Source organism: Leopardus geoffroyi, chromosome D1, assembly GCF_018350155.1.
Source record: "Leopardus geoffroyi isolate Oge1 chromosome D1, O.geoffroyi_Oge1_pat1.0, whole genome shotgun sequence".
Classification (NCBI taxonomy): Eukaryota; Metazoa; Chordata; class Mammalia; order Carnivora; family Felidae; genus Leopardus; species Leopardus geoffroyi.
In genome coordinates this window covers 74,619,565-74,634,696 of record NC_059329.1, presented here as the reverse complement: position 1 = coordinate 74,634,696, position 15,132 = coordinate 74,619,565, and the positions used below count along the sequence as shown (strand labels likewise).

General features: G+C 40.7%; 2 protein-coding genes and 1 pseudogene across 3 annotated transcripts in view; 1 reads left to right on the top strand and 2 right to left on the bottom strand.

Annotated features, from left to right (window-relative positions):
• TSG101 (tumor susceptibility 101) overlaps positions 1–10,244 on the top strand; it is a 38,324-nt gene extending 28,080 nt beyond the window's left edge. For both annotated transcript variants that reach the window (XM_045484724.1, XM_045484723.1), the window contains 3 exons: positions 7,373–7,575; positions 8,403–8,642; positions 9,905–10,244. In XM_045484724.1, the coding sequence (XP_045340680.1) occupies positions 7,373–7,575; positions 8,403–8,642; positions 9,905–9,994 (533 nt within the window). In that variant the 3' untranslated portion in view covers positions 9,995–10,244. The remainder of the gene's footprint in view (positions 1–7,372; positions 7,576–8,402; positions 8,643–9,904) is intronic.
• Positions 10,245–10,945: 701 nt separating this feature from the next.
• On the bottom strand, positions 10,946–14,635 carry LOC123601464 (annotated as a pseudogene).
• The window catches only part of LOC123601459 (L-lactate dehydrogenase C chain), a 56,230-nt gene continuing 54,369 nt past the window's right edge, over positions 13,272–15,132 (bottom strand). The window contains exons 7-8 of the transcript XR_006714116.1: positions 14,491–14,653; positions 13,272–13,350 (exon numbers count right to left, since the gene is read on the bottom strand). The gene's annotated coding sequence lies outside the window, so the exon portion shown is untranslated. The remainder of the gene's footprint in view (positions 13,351–14,490; positions 14,654–15,132) is intronic.

The following is a 15,132-nucleotide window of genomic DNA, read 5'->3' as shown; positions in this document are numbered from 1 at the left end:
GAGACTAGTAAACATGACAAGGTTTTCTTGACTGTCTTGTCTAATACTGGTCTTCCCTCTCTCATCATCCTGGATTCATGAGTTTAGCATACAAAAATTGACCTTCCCGAATATGGCACCCCGCTCAATGTGGGCATACTGGTTCACGCTTGTGTGTGGCTTTGGGCACCTCTCCTCCACAGTCTTTCACAGACTGCCTTTGGGAAAACCTGCCTTGTCTTCAGGGTAAAGTAGCATTTTCTTCCCTTGTGGGCAGTCAGTGAGGGCTTGCCAAGGGGCTTGCTGTGCTAAATGTTTAAAACCTTTTCTGCTGCAGAAATCCAAAATAATAATAAATTTTGAAAGCTTTAAAAAAAAGGCCTTTATCTAAATTGATACTGGATTTTAACTTTTTTTTTTTTTTTTTTTTTTTTTTTTTTTTTTTTTTTTTTTGGTATATGAAGGGTAGGAGTAGCTGATTCGTTTGGCTTCCTGGGGTTATTTCCATAGGATACTTCTAACATTGTAGGTTTTTAAATTGTTCTCTTTCACAAAATAATCTTAAGGAATGACTTTGATTCTGACCCATCTTTTTTAAGGATGGAATTTTACTGTCCTTCAAATTAATTGGCCTTTGTGCTTACGCCTGCTAGTAACGCCTCTCGGTTTTTATGATCATCGAATGATTGGGTAGCACCGTGTCTTTTTGTAGTAGCTACTGCTTTGGCGTCCTACTTTAATGAGGTTCATACCTACTCACCTCTACTTTTGAAAACTTGAATTTTTATGTAAACTAACGTAAACTTTTCTTTGCGGTGTGTGGTTTTTTCGAGAAGTGTAAACTGATGGTTTTCCTTAAGTCCACTTTTTTCTTACTGACTGTGGTTACAGAGACTTTCTAGAGCTTAAATAAAGAGTAATGCTCTGACAGTGTTTAAAAGATAAATTGAGGTGCACCTGGGTAGCTCAGTCGGTTAAGCGTCCGACTCTGATTTTGGCTCAGGTCATGATCTCACGGTTTGTGAGATGGCTCCTCGTGTCAGACTGTGTGCTAACATCACGGAGCCTGCTTGGGATTCTCATTCTCTCTCTCTCTCTCTCCCTCCCTCCCTCTCCCCCCCCCTCCCCTGCTTGCTCACACTCTTTCTCTCCCAAAATAAATTTTTTTTTAAAAAAAGATAAATTGGGGCGCCTGGGTGGCGCAGTCGGTTAAGCGTCCGACTTCAGCCAGGTCACGATCTCACGGTCCGTGAGTTCGAGCCCCGCATCGGGCTCTGGGCTTATGGCTCAGAGCCTGGAGCCTGTTTCCGATTCTGTGTCTCCCTCTCTCTCTGCCCCTCCCCGTTCATGCTCTGTCTCTCTCTGTCCCAAAAATAAATAAACGTTGAAAAAAAAAAAAAAAAAAAAGATAAATTGAGGTTCCCTGATTTCTTTGGAAGAAAAGTTCCATAACCCACACAGAGGCTGGTAGTAGTATTAGAAGCTTACATATTCAAAGACTATAAATAAAAGCCTTTGTAAGCAGCTTAATGAATTTGCCAGGTGTGCACTTACTAGCATGAATCAGAATGCCTTTATCCATATAGTTATTTGAATGTTCTTCCTATATGAGAGATTGGCCTATTTTTGTGTGTTTTTATTATAAAAGGAAATAATGGGACTTGATCGAGTGATCCAAATGGGCTTGATCCGGTTTCTGAGCAGATAGTAAAGCGCCGTTTGGGATTGCTTAGGCTCCATAGTTTGATCTGTAGCACAGATGCCAAACCAAAGACCATTGTGTGGGACTGAGTGAGTAACATCCTGAAGTAAAAACGCTGTGCAGGTGATTCACTTTTGCTGGTTAGAGTTCAGAAAAGTTTACTGTGTCTAGTTAGAAATCAGTCAGAGAAGGACAAATACCATATGATGTTGCTTATAATGTTTTTTATTTATTTTTGAGAGAGAGAGAGTGAGTGGCAGAGGGGCAGAGAGAGAGAGAGGGAGACACAGAATCTGAAGCAGGTTCCAGGCTCTGAGCTGTCAGCACAGAGCCCGATGCAGGCCTGGAACTCCCGAGCCATGAGATCATGACCTGAGCCGAAGTCGGATGTTCAACCAACTGAGCCACCCAGGCACCCCTATATGATGTTGCTTATTTGTGAAATCTTAAAAATAAATAAGCCAAGCAATAGATAAGCCAGCCAGGCTCATAGACCTAGGGAACAGGAGAGGGGTGGTTGCCAGAGGGCAGCAGTTGGAGAAAGAGAGAAGGGGATGTACTGTTTTTGTTTTTAAATAAATTGAATGTGTTTAAAGTTTACTGTTCAGTTGTCTTGTACTTTACTTTGGGATTGCCCTGGATTCTCTAATATAAATGATCTTTTTGAGTTACAGGAAACAGTGATCATTTAGTAAGTACTGTTAGGAGGTAAATAAAACTGATTAAGTGTTTAAAGATAGTTTTAAATCAAGTAGTCTATACTAGTGCACTTTGAAGATACTAGCTTAAATTATTTGTTGAATTATCAGATCTATCGAGTAGCATATTGGTTTCCTAATAGTAGAAAAAAAAATTTGTTTTAATTATGTTGTAATTCCTAAAGATTAGGTTCAATAATTGAATCCTACCTGACATTTAAATGAAGTTTTACTTAGAGCTGTTTCTCAAAATCGTTGTTACCTTTTCAATTGCTGCTAATCTGGAATTGTAGAAGGGCACTTCTGAAATCTGACTCTGCATGGGTAAAGGTCACTGTGTGGGGACTTGATGCATGGCGTTTGCCACAAACTCTGTTTAACCCAAGGCTTATTAGAGCAGGTACAAAGAAAATTAAAATTTCTCTTAAGGCATTTGAGGAAAAAAATTTTTGGTTTGAAAAGTGATCAGGCAGAAGAGAATCTGTCATCAAGTCTCTTTTCTTATTTGTTTAAACAATCCCTTAAAGTGTCAAGGTGCACCGAATTTTGAATTTTAATAGATTTTCTTCTTTGGCATTCATATTTCAGATCTTAATTACAGTTCTCTTCTTTTTAGAAAGTAGGTGTATTTAAATGTTTAAATATACTGTATGTAAGGTCTGTGTGTGGCAGAGGAAAGGACGAGGTCTAATCTTGGCATTTCCACCCGCCTCGGGTGAACTGTGACCTTTATTGAAAGCAGGCACCTGCTGCCTCAGCTTGGCTGCCATTTTGAGTGCTCATGGCTTCAGCTAGAGACTTAACTTGGATGGCCTCATTTGGTGCTGTATGGTAACATTTGTTCTCGTGTATTTTATAAGAGAAACAATATAAATTCCAGAATTTAAATGTGTATTTTTAAAAAGAAATTTTAAAACTTCACATCAGTGTAAGTCGGTCCATTTTAGTGTAATAATTTTAACAAAATTTGATGTGTTTGTGTGTGAAAAACCCTGGCTAGTTACAAAATAAGACCCTTAATCCTTTATTACTTCAGATAACTTCTACATAGACGAATGGAACACTAAGTGCTACGTATGATTGGCCACATCGCTCTACCGCCTCGAAGGGACATGTGTTGGAAGGGGTGTTGAAAAGCAAACAATAGAGTAAAATATTTCACACTGCACATTTTAACACTCACTGCTTCCATTTACTCAAATAATTTTGGCTGAGCAGCTACCACAATTCAATGCTGAGCCTTCAGAAGTCAAATTCTTTCAAGATACTGTTCCTCTCCCCAGTGGGACAGCCAAATTTTTACCAGGAAATCCTGCCAGAATTCAATCTCTCTGACTTGCTTTGATCTGCCATTTTTGCCAGGGTGGTGAAAACCAATTTATGGTTTTGGTTTCTCACAACAAATTGAAAAGGTTAGAAAAAATGCTAATTGCAGTTAAATCTGAAAAATAAGTTATTGAAACAACTTAATACAGGGTGGAATAAACATGTTTCTGTAACAACCTACCTCTGAGTTTCTGACCTAGTCTCTATTGCAACAAAAACAGAAACTCCAGAGTATAGGAATCCCCAATTCCTGGTTCGTAACGGGTGGTGGCCCAGCCCAGATTTAGGTTAGCACGTGCCTCCTTTTCCAGAGATCTACACTGCCCTTCCCATCTTGAAATTCCAGTTTCAGGAAGTTTTTAAAATATACCTTTCTCTTTTTTGTACTCTGGGGTATTTTTAAAGTTCAAAGTATGTTCTTAAACTGATAAATATAGTAAGAAGTATTGGTAATTAATTATGGCGAAGAGAGGGAAGATCATTAGTGGAGGTTAGTCTTTTTTTCTTTTAATCTTTATTTTTGAGAGCGAGAGAGACAGAGCGCAAGTAGGGGACGAACAGAGAGAGAGGGAGACACAGGATCCGAAGCAGGCTCCATCCAGTCTCTGAGCTGTCAGCGCAGAGCCCAACACGGGGCTCGAACCCACGAGCCACAAGTTCATGACCTGAGCTGAAGTTGGATGCTTAACCGACTCAGCCACCCAGGTGCACCTAGTGGGGGTTAGTCTTAACCATATTTAATGGTAGAAGATGGGATCTGATATTTAAGAACATTAAACTGTTTTTGTTAGTTAGAATGACTTGAGAGTTTGGTCATGAGAGAGGTAGGGCTGGCTATGGAAAAAAGCAGAATCATCCAGCAGGGAAGTAAGTCGAGCACGTGCAAGGCCTTCAGGAAGTTTGCCTTTCATAGGTTGTGATCAGTATAATTTAAGTGTTGTAACAAATGTAGACCATAATTTGGGGGATGAGGTTGGGACATGGTGACCAGGCCGGAAAAATATCTAGTAGAAAAGCAAGAATCACACAGATGGATTACAGCAGTGGTAACCTTTCTTTCTTCATTATCCTCCTCAGGAGCCTTTTTAGACTTTTTTTCCCTTAATCATCCCTCCTGTGAACTGTTAATACTGTATATTATACTATATATACTGTATGTATATCTCCACTCTATACATAAAAAGAACAAGAGGTTTTCACTTTCTAAGAACCAGCTTTCATCTTCTTAGAGGAGTAATATCACCTCCCCTTGAGTATGTGTATGGGTTAGAGTGATGCTGGATAAGACTGGCCTTGAACTCAGAGGAAAGAACTAGAGAGAACAGCATTGCAAAGATTTTCCACGGCTCTGGGCTAGGAAGAGAGGTGAATAAACAGACCTTTCCTTAGCCAAGAGCAGAGTGGAACAAAAAGTCACTGTGCTTAGACTAATCAGATTAGGAGGAAGAACAGATGAAAGCATAAAAGCACGTGGTCTTTTGGAAAGATCTAGAGGAACACAAGTTGTCTTCCTGTAAAAGGGAAGGTAGTGCTTCTGAACAGTGAGGAGTCAAACCATAGTTCCATAGTTACAGGGGTGAGGATTCTTGTTTCAAAGGAGAGTGGGAGAAGAGTGGAGAACTCCCATCTGATGGTTTCAGTCCTTTGAAGATGTCCTAAGGATTTCTGGCCGTTGTGGCAAGATGATAAAAGGCGGCTAGAGCTTTAAGAGTCAGAAGGATTGAGGATTTGGATCAGGTTGTGTTTGGCAGGTGAGGCCTTTGGAGTTAGGAGGCCTGGTGGTCTGACAGAATGTGAGAGAGGCTGCCTCAGCAGAGAGCCTGCCCATGAGACTGAGAGATGGGCAAGAAGTCAGGGCTGAGGGGAACTGCTCACAGGAAGCTGGAGTGGTAGAAAGAGGTCAAAGGTGCAAGAAGGAATGGATGGAGACATGAATTAGTGAATGGGAGAAAGTTGCTCAAGTCATCCTGGTCTCTGTAGGGGAAGATGTGAATACAGAGGCGGTCAGACAGGAAAACAGCAAGAAAAATTAGGGGAATGAGCCCAGAGGTGGTGCAGTAGTTGGTAAATCGACGAGAATCTTTGGAAAAGTTAGGTATTAAGAGGCCAGGGATGTGGAAAACAAGAGCTCAGTCTTCACAGGGGAAATGTGGTTGCCCTCTTGTTTTGCCATTCTGAATTCCAAAGCACAAGTTACCCGAGTTAACACTTTTGCTTTTCAGAAATACAAAATAAGCTGAAATACTCTTTTAAAATGAGAAATTAATTCTGGAAAGTACATACCTTATGGATTTGTATGTTAGTAATCAGCCAGAAAGTATTAACTGCCTCTTGCCTCTCTGTGAACCCTGTAAGATGGATACCGTCTGGACTGTCCTCAGCAAGAGGTTTCTAGCAGGGAAGAGGGGAGGTCCTTGGAGTGAGAAGGAGTGCACACTGCGGGTCTGATCCTGGGCTCTCCCTCTCACTGTGTGCAAGCTGTGTCCTCAGGACAAGTGGATGAAGGACACTCCTGGGAAAACCTGGCCATGGAGACACTGTCTATACTCATTTTCCCTCACAAGAAGAAGAAAACCCAAGTCAGGAAAAAACAGTTCTTCTGTGGTGGAAATTAAAAAAGAAAGAAAAGCAGAACTTAGACTTTTAGACTTAGACTTTAGACTTAGACTCTTCCTTTCAAAACCTATTAAACCAGAGAATATCCCAATGTTATTTGCAAAAAGCCGGAAAAACATTCAGGGTAACCTGGTATGAACCACCTTCTGTAGGAAGACAGCTTTACTAATTAAAAAGTAGGGTGACCGACCAGCTTATGGAACATCAAGAACTGTGGACAGACAGGACACCAAAGAGCCCGTGTGGAGCTGGCTGCCTATCATTTGGAAAGCTCAATTTCATTTTAGAAACAGTGCACCTTTTTGGTACTAGGAACAGGCCTAATGATGTGGGAACATGAATGGTAAGAGTTTGGATACATTTTGCAAATGGACTAAAGGGGTGGGGTCACCCCCCCCCCCCCCCCCCCCGTGGGTGTAACTAATTGTCTCCAAAAATTTTCAGCTCAAAGTAGAAGTGATACTTTGTAAATTAGTCTGTAATCAGTTTTTATTCACTATAGGCAGTGACAGATAAATGTAATTATTTACACATTTGCTGAATTAGGACCCCAATTGAAGGACACTGGTAGTCATGAAGAAAATACATACTTCTGTTATCGGGAGAACCTTTTGAAGCAAGTATCAGAGGGATAAGTTTATTTGATATGAAATATGCAAGGAAATTATAGAAGACACATTATATAGGAAGGGACATTTAGCAGCTGTTGGATTTTCTGTACATCACTCTCTTTTGCTCATTTGCTCTTTCCTGTTCTTTCGGTAAAGAGTAAAGGAGTAAAAGTCTTGAAGGGAACCCTTATTACCCTTACATCAAGGAAACTGCCTGTTCTCGGTCTTCTTATTGGCCTCTACGGTGGGTTCCTCTCTACTTCAGCTTAGCAGCGAAACCTGAGAATGCCCTTGACCTGAATCAAGTGTTTTTCTTTGGCATAAATTTATCCCATTTGTCCTTTCCTCCCACTTTGAAAGTGTCAACTCATTTTGTCCCACAAAAGGAGTAGAAAGTGCCTGGGAAATAAGCAAGTGGTTTCTGCCTTGTTCCTGTGCAGGTCCCAGTAGGGATGGCACCATCAGTGAGGACACCATCCGAGCCTCTCTCATCTCAGCAGTCAGTGACAAGCTGAGATGGCGAATGAAGGAGGAAATGGATCGCGCCCAGGCCGAGCTCAATGCCTTGAAACGAACAGAGGAAGACCTGAAAAAAGGTCACCAGAAACTGGAAGAGATGGTCACCCGTTTAGATCAAGAAGTAGTAAGTAACTCACTGAATACTTGTGATTTTTGGACATGTACACCTTGGTTACCCTGGATTGTGGGTCTAATACAAGTTCAGAAAATTAACACAAATTTTCTGGTCGTTAAGAATTTGAATATAGCTTCTGGATAGCTTGTTAGAAATGGAGCCTGTGTTTGCAGTGGGGAGGTGAATGGTATTTAGAGCATTTTTCCTTGTACCTTCACCCTGAGAGATGAGCTTCCGACTCAGTGGAGGATTGTTTCAGTGCTTGATGATGCCCGACAGTTAACCGGGAAATAAGAATTTGAGAGAGTTCTAAGGCATGAAGGAGATCTGCAGACTGTGGGTAGAGACTGGTCGAGTTCGGAGCCCACAACCAGCAGCAGTATCTTGTAACTAAAGTTCAAGTGTGTGGGGTTCTTTGGGTTCATCCTCCGTGTAGACTGAGGCAAGTTATTCCTCCGTAGCAGCTGCCCACTTATTTGGAAGAAGTCCTTTATTTTCATGGAGGGAACCTGCTGCTGGAAAATACGTTGTGTGATGGCTTAATCTGCAACACCATCTGTCACTGATAAGTGACAAGCTTATCACTGCCACTGGATGTGCTCAGTGTAGTGTTTTCAACATTATTCCGTCTTCACTCGGCATATTACATCACACCTTTTCTGCTACCGTTGGCCAGTATGTTATCTGAAACATTAAAATCGACCATGTGTTGTTTAAGTATTGCTTTTTTTATTTCACAAGGCTGTTTCTGTAGAGTTGAGTTGTAGATGCTTGACCGGTAGATGCTTATGTACAATTCGTATGAAGTCCTCATACTTGGACTGTTTTGTTTTCAGGCTGAGGTTGATAAAAACATAGAACTTTTGAGAAAGAAGGATGAAGAACTCAGTTCTGCTCTGGAGAAAATGGAAAATCAGTCTGAAAACAATGATATTGATGAAGTTATCATTCCCACAGCCCCACTATACAAACAAATCCTAAATCTGTATGCAGAAGAAAATGCTATTGAAGACACTATCTTTTACCTGGGAGAAGCCTTGAGACGGGGAGTAATAGATCTGGATGTCTTCCTGAAGGTATGTCTTCCTCATTCTGCTTTCCAGGATCTCAGAACTCATGCTTTAGAGGCACTGACCTTGAAAACCACAAACCAGGAGGGTTTCTCCGTAGGGGAAGTTAAAATCCCTTGTGTTCCCAAAGAGAGCAAGTGAGATCTGTGGCTGTGAGCAGTGTGATGTCACCTACACAGGGCTGAGGATCCCCCTGGGAGGGGCAGAAAGGTGGACTAGTGGCTGTACTTCCCATCCCCCAAGGCAGCACCAAGCTGAATGTAGTCATTCCTGCCTGTGTCTTTCCACTGTGCTGCGTGGGTCAGATACAATCAGATTTCCGTTGGTTCTTTCAAGTCATACACCATCTAAAGTAAGATCACTGACGACCCCATCCGTTTTGGGTTCTGTTTTCATATTTCCCTGTTAATTTTCTTAGAGTTGCCTAATTTTAGACCTGTTTTCCCAGATGGAACAGCCCTGCAAAGTATTGGGCTGCCCTGCTCGTACCAGAGCCCTTCTGAATGAAGGTTGTTTTAGGCTTAATGCTAACGTACAGACGTGAAGATCCAGTGAGTTAGCTTGGCTACTGCTCTCTGTTGGATCGGGGAGTGTGGTTTTAGGAGAATAGCAGCCCTCGTTTAGGGTATTTGATTCAGCTGCTTCAGTGTACATGCGGGGCTGGCTGGCTGCTTGGGTCGCTTGCTGATCTTGCCTCTCTCGCTGTGATTAAGTGGCCAAACCGGTCTTGGATCTGGTGCAAGCACATGAATATCCGGCTAGAAATCAGAGACCCAAGATGAGGCCTCTCTCCCTTCATATGCTGTTCCTGCTTGGGCGGCCTAGCTTAGGGAAAGGTGCATGCAGACAGGCCCGAGAGGTATGCTGTTGCTAGGCATTGGACAAAAGCTGGTTTATGCTGCTCATTCCCCTGCTTTTTGCCAAGTGCAGGCGGTCGTAACATTTTTTGTAACTTTTGTTAGGATTGCAGTTCTAGTTTCCCTAGTATCTTGGTTAATCTCAAGATGTAGTTCAAACTCCTGAGCCAGATCCTGTAATGTCATGCTTCCCTGTGAAGTAATCCTTTACAGGATCTCATAGCACAACCTGCCAGCATCTATCTAGTTTAAAAACGAGTTTAAAAAAGCTACATGTAATGAAATATTGGTTCCAAAGGACTGTTGATACAAGTTTAGGGTTCTTAGATCGCATCTAAGTTACAAACTGTCTGATACTTCCTGCCTTGGTCAAATCCGTTCTAAACTGTTGAAACTTTTTCCCCCTCCCAGCATGTACGTCTTCTGTCCCGTAAACAGTTCCAGCTGAGGGCACTAATGCAAAAAGCAAGAAAGACTGCCGGTCTCAGTGACCTCTACTGACTTCTCTGATATCAGCTGGAGATTGAGCTCTTCTTAAAGCATTCTTTTCTTCTCTTTCTTTCTCTTATCAGTAGGTGCCCAGAATAAGTTATTGCAGTTTATCATTCAAGTGTAAAATATTTTGAATCAATAATATATTTTCTGTTTTCTTTTGGTAAAGACTGGCTTTTATTAATGCACTTTCTATCCTCTGTAAACTTTTTGTGCTGAATGTTGGGACTGACTATGCTAAATAAAATTTGTTGCATAATTTTTCTCTTTATTCAACATTTTTAGGAAAAATCAAATCCTAACAAAGCATAATATCCATCAAGTTAAAATTTAGCATTATTTATTCTGTAATCTACAAAGTGAATTGTATTTAATATGGAATATACCATACGGAAATCTAACTTTTGAAATATTTGAAACTGAGGGATGTAAGGGACTTTTTCTGTTAAAGGTCCTATGTGGTACCCTCCTACCAGTCCTTGCCTAGATCTGTTTCCTTTCTAGGCCTAACCAAACCATAACCGGTCTCACCAAGAAGAAAGGAACAGAGTGGCAAGTGCAGGCTACACACCTGAGAGTTACGTTAATTGGGCAAGACGGTCTGGCCACAGTTTAGGAAGGTAGAGTGCCTCCTTGCTTTTATTGTCACATGAAGTCAGTCTTCCTGGTGTGTGATTCTACAGCCACGTTGTGACCACCCAGTGGGCTGTTTCCTGCAGAAACAGGAATTTAAATAGAACAGAATTTCTAAATAGAATTTTCTCTATCAAAATGAGGTAGAAAATTCACAAGATTACAAAAAAAGGAACATTCTAATTTCAAGTGTTTTGAAATGTTTAGGAAGCTAGGCAGCCTACCCTATATTTCTCCCAAGAGAAGAATGCCCACCTTGGTCTCGGTCATCCCTCAAGGGTTTATACAGTTCAGATCTTTTGTAAAAATTATCAGAATAAAAGCGAGCAAGGTCAAATCAAGGTTTGATTTAATATTAGTTTTGGAACTACCATTTTGTGTGTATGTTCATTTTTATATTGTAGAGGAAGTTGTAGCTTTTTTATAGGGTATAAATGAACATAGGTATCGGCCAGCCAGGACAAAAGAATCAGAACCTCTCTAAACACAGTAAACACACATCATCCATTCATTTTGGACCAAATGGCAAACACACGCTTGCGTGTGCCAGAACTGCAGTCATGTAGCAACTGCATAAACTATCCTCCAACCCCCAGCTGCTAAACAGAGAAGTCACTGTTTTCCCTTTTTCCACTTTTAGGAATTCAGGTTTATTCGAAAGTTTGATACATATCCTATAACCATGGTCTCTTCTTCCATAACTTCAGAATGGCAGCCTTAAGTAACTTGAAAGCTCGAGCTCCTTCTGAATTTCCCAAAGAGTGTCTGCACTCTTTTTCAAACGAGACTCCTCTTCAGGGGTCACCTTTACCTTCATGAGATCTGTAATACCATTCTCTCCCAGGATACAAGGAACGACAAGGAATACTTCTTCTTTTATTCCATAGAGGCTCTGAAAGTAAAGGCTTGAAAATTATTTCTTTCTTCTAATAAAGGTCTGCAGTATGAGAAACAGCAGAGAAACAGCCGGGTGAATGAGAATTTAACAGCTTTGTAGTATGAACTGTGGCAGAAAAATAGACCAGTGGGACAGAGAACAATCTAAAACGCGGTTAGACATATTTACTGTTCAGATTCACCAGCCATCTTTCTACACAGACCCCAGCCTCTTGCCATGTTTGCTGGGAATCACTCTCCTCTTCCTATCTCCATACCATGCAGGGAATCACTTCAAAGTTCCTATCACGTTATTCCCAGTGATGTAATTCCATTTTGCTTTAACCTGTCACATTCAGACTAGCAAAGGAGTCTTACCCAGGCCTCAACTTCCCCTTCCCCAGGAGACTAACTGCTAATACTTTTGTGACTAGTGCTTCCTTCTTACGTCTCTTCATTGGACGTAATTGGAACTCTAGAGAGCAGTTCAAAATGGAGCAAGACCTACCCACAGTGTTTCCCAGTGTTACCAGTATAAACATACAAAAAAACACTTTTATGTACTTGAATCTAATAAATACTAGGACAGAAGTCTACAAAGATAAGTTCCTGTACCACCACCATCCCCCTTTCTCTGCCTCTTCAGCAGCAACAAAGAATAGACTTTAATTGTCCCTTGGGGCACCTGGGTGGCTCAGTCGGTTAAGTGTCCGACTTTGGCTCGGATCACGTTATCATGGTTTGTGAGTTTGAGCCTCGCATAGGGCTCTGTGCTGACAGCCCAGAGCCTGCTTTGGATTCTGTCTCCATCTGTCTCTGCCCCGTGCATGCATGCGCGCGCTCTCTCTCTCTCTCAAAAATATTTTTAAAAAATTGTCTCTCATCAATGTTTTTATTCCTATTTTATGTTAATGTTAAATAATTTTTCAAGCATGCACATCCCTACCTTACTTATGGTGGAAACTGGATGCACTCTCCTAAGATTCTTCAAAATACTTTGTTAAATCAGCTACAGATAGGGCAACACTCCCAAGAAGTATATCCTTTCTTTTTAATCATCTCGTAACTACTGTGGAGAAATAATTGTCATTTGAACATCCATTTTATGGCAGCTGGTATGACAATGCCACAAAACTGAAATAGCCCCTTCAATAATTTCCCCTAGAAACATCTTATAGCAGTTGGTTAAGATAAACAGTCATGAGGGTAAGTATACAGATACAATAATTAATATGAAATCAATTTTACCACTAACAGTGAAGACTGTATAACAATTTAAAAGAATATATTGTCATTCAACAAGTCATTGCCTACTGTGTTTACGGTTAGGCTCAGCAATGAGTAAGACAGACTCAGTCCTGGACTACTTAAGAATTTATAATCTGGTGGGGCACCTGGGTGGGTGGCTCAGTCGGTTAAGTGTCCAACTTCAGCTCAGGTCATGATCTCACGGCTTGTGGGTTTGAGCCCCACATCAGGCTCATGCCGACTGCACGGAGTCTGCTTGGGATTCTCATATTTTCTCTCTCTCTCTCCGCCCCTCCCCCCCCCCCACACTTTCTCAAAAATGAGTAAAAATTAAAAAAAATTTTTAATCTGGTGAATATGATCACACAAAAATGAAAGAAGTGCTAATGAAAAGTATGGGAAATGTAACAATGTATACTTAAGCTATTCTCATCCCCCTGGCAGAATTCAGGCTCACATCTAGCTTCCAAAATACTGAAAATGCAAAACTAACGTCTTACCTGGCAACTACTACTTTCTGGACATTTTCCCGCTGCTCAGGATCTTTATCAGTTCCTATATCTGAGTTCAGATCCTTCAGAAGGACCCCACTCCACTCCATACAGGAACTAAGAAAAAGACATCAAAAGTCCTTTTATTACATGGTATTATATAACAATAGTTTTTTAAACCTTAGCAAACCTGTTACAACTGCCGAGTGTTTTTGTTTTTAATGTTTATTTTAGAGACAGAGAGTACAACTGGGGAGGAGCAGAGAGAGAGGGAGACAGAATCTGAAGCAAGCTCCAAGCTCTGAGCTGTCAGCACAAAGCCCAACACGGGGCTTGAACCCATGAACTGTGAGATCATGACCTGAGCTGAAGTTGGACACTTAACCAACTGAGCCACCCAGGTGCCCTCCAAGTGGTTTTCAAATAGCAACGTTCAACAGAACTATCAAAAATTCAGAGTCTAAGTCCTGCCCCAAATCTGCTAAACTAAAATCTCCAGGGATAGAGCCCGTAATTGTATCATCTCAGTGAAGATTCTCCAAACAAGAAAGTGACAATTTTAAACTTTCAACTAGAGATGAGCTTTAACTTTTATCACTTCAAGTCTTCCATAACCAAGTTTTATATTAATGGATTTCAAGGGTTCTTAGAAAAAACTAAACACGATCATCACAGCACCTCTCCTCTGTAATTTTCTCTGTTAATATTAAGAATTCATGTTACTCGGATTACAGTACTGACCTTTCTAGAGTGTTCCAAGTTAAATATAAACTTTATCATATTACTTAGTGCTGTATTAATAAAGTCTTATAATCTTGGGGTGCCTTGGTGGCTCAGTTAGTTAAGCATCTGACTCAATTCCAGCTCGGGTCATGGTCTCACTCTTCAGGAGATCGAGCCCCATGTCAGGCTCTGTACGGAGAGCTCAGAGCCTGCTTGGGATTCTCTCCCCTCTCTTTGCCCCTCACCCACTCTCTCACGGGTGTGTGCTTTCTCTCAAAATATATAAACTTAAAAAAAAAAGTCTTTTAATCTTCCATACATAGGATTGTAGTAATGTTCTGTTTTCAAATTTGTGAGTTTTTCTGGTAGATTATTATAAAAATGTGCTTAAATACACTACTAAAAGGGTCTAGACTGGAAATGCATTTTCCCCCACTTAGGAGCTATTTTACTTTATGATGAACTATCTCTATGATCAACATAGTCTAAATATCTTTCAGAGAATGCACAGCTCAGTGGTGCTTTTAGGCTTACCACTCAAGTCTCCATGCTCTCCAAAGACCAACCCACGACAGCTTTCAGAATGGATGCCAAGCCTCTGCCCAATCAAGATATGGGCAGTGTCCAGATTACAGTCATTCCCAATAACACGGTTTTGGGGAAATGCACTCAACTTCCAAGCTACCTAAGATACCCACTGAGAAGAAAAAATGTCAGAAAAGTTCTTATCTAAAATTATACATTTTTTAGATTTATCTAAATCTGATGTTTTATCAGAGGGAAAAAACCATGGTTCTTTATTCCAATTCCCAACTGAATCACAATTCCAACAGTAGCTACCCAATAGAAATATATTATGAAAAAGTATTTTGCTACTTTGCATAGTCCTTGTGCAGAAACATAGTAGGTTCACTCCATAAAAAATTTTGAGAAACATGAGTAAGTGAATGCTCTGATCAAATCTCTTACCAGTTTGATGCATACAAAGAGTCTTATTTGAGAGCATGTGCAAGTGAGCAAGGGGCAGAGGAAGAGTTGATCATTATTTAAAAAAAACTAGAAATAAAAAGCTTAATATAAAAACTACAGATGTATAGTTTTCTCCTCTTAGCTTCTACAAAAGACATAAGGTTATATATATATAACAATAATTATGCTGTCTTGTTGATTTGTAAT